The sequence below is a fragment of the Pseudonaja textilis genome, chromosome 15, assembly GCF_049901715.1.
Source record: "Pseudonaja textilis isolate UNSWEBS1 chromosome 15, rPseTex1.2, whole genome shotgun sequence".
Taxonomy (NCBI): Eukaryota; Metazoa; Chordata; class Lepidosauria; order Squamata; family Elapidae; genus Pseudonaja; species Pseudonaja textilis.
Window position 1 is genome coordinate 11934119 of NC_142004.1, and position 1227 is coordinate 11935345.

Consider the following 1227-nt stretch of genomic DNA (forward strand, 5'->3'; position numbering starts at 1 on the left):
CATTGACCAATTGTGGGAAGCCAGCTGTGAAGCGGTGATCCTAAGGCCAGCAGGGGGTGCTGCAGCCCAGCCACTTTAACCCCCCCCCACTAAATCTCTTGCATTCATCATCAGAGTGCTTCGTTTTGAACAGTCACAGAATGAGCGGTCGGTAAGCAAGGACCGGCTGGTATGGCTAAACCTTAAGGCAGAGGTCTCCAAACTGGGCAACTTTAAGACTTCAACTCCCAGAATTCCTCCTGCAGTCATGTTAGCTGGGGAATGCTGGGAGTTGAAGTCCATAAGTCTTAAAGCTGTCAAGTGTGAAGACCACTGTCTTAAGGTAATGCATGACCCAGGTGTGGTGGACGGCAGCCGTTCTGGCCCTGCTGCTCTTTCTCACCAGCCAGTTTTTATTTGCAAGGCAGAGTCCTTAAAAATGGTACCTTCCCGAGGACTGACCTCCCCCAAGCAGACATTATTCCCCGCCTCCCCCAAAAAGGCGCTTTTGTCCCCGCCACCCAGGTGAGAGCAGCCGGTCCTTCTCACCTGCCCCGGCCCTTCCTCTCCATTGGGCGCCCTTCCCGTCCAGGCGGAGCCCCCGATTTCTGGCAGGGGAAAAAAGGACTTGTGTTAGTCCCGAGTTCGCACATTCAAACGACCTGTTTGGACCCGGCTTGGCGTGTCAGGGGTCTCCAACCTTGGCCGCTTGAGACTGGTGGACTTCAACTCCCAGAATTCCTCAGCCAGCTTTGCTCTAACTCCACCGGCTTTGCTGGCTGAGGAATTCTGGGAGTTGAAGTCCACCAGTCTTAAAGGGGCCAAGGTTGGAGACCCCTGCAAGTCTGGGCATACGCAAAGTGCGCACGGGGGGGCGGGTGTCGCCTCACTCGCCCCCATCCCCGGCAAAGACGTCCGAGGGGCCGCGCCCTCTCGCCCCTCCAGCCCGAGGAAACTCGGCGGCTAAAGCGGCATACCGCCGTCGGCCGAGCGCCCGAAGCCGGCCCAAAGAACGCGCTGGGCTGTGGGGAAAAAGGCTGCTCCGAACCGCTGGGCGCCTTCGCGGACTTCTTCGCGCCGGATGAGCGCGGTCCCAACCCGGCCACCGTCCGTTCGCGCGTGGCTCCGCCTTTTCGAAGGGTCCTCAGCAGGCTGCCTTCCGGGCCGCCTGAAGGACCCTTCCCGCACAGCCCCGACATGGCACCCGCCTGCCGCTCGTGATGTACACCCTCCCCAAAGCCCACGCAC

General features: G+C 60.0%; 1 protein-coding gene across 4 annotated transcripts in view; it reads right to left on the minus strand.

Annotated features, from left to right (window-relative positions):
* SFI1 (SFI1 centrin binding protein) overlaps positions 1 to 1227 on the minus strand; it is a 49514-nt gene that overhangs the window by 47755 nt on the left and 532 nt on the right. For 2 of the 4 annotated variants that reach the window (XM_087913554.1, XM_087913555.1), the window contains exon 2: positions 529 to 587. In XM_087913554.1, the coding sequence (XP_087769680.1) occupies positions 529 to 551 (23 nt within the window). In that variant the 5' untranslated portion in view covers positions 552 to 587. Of the gene's footprint in view, positions 1 to 528; positions 588 to 956; positions 1095 to 1227 lie in introns of those variants that run through there. The other 2 variants (XM_026717022.2, XM_087913556.1) reach the window with 2 other exon arrangements.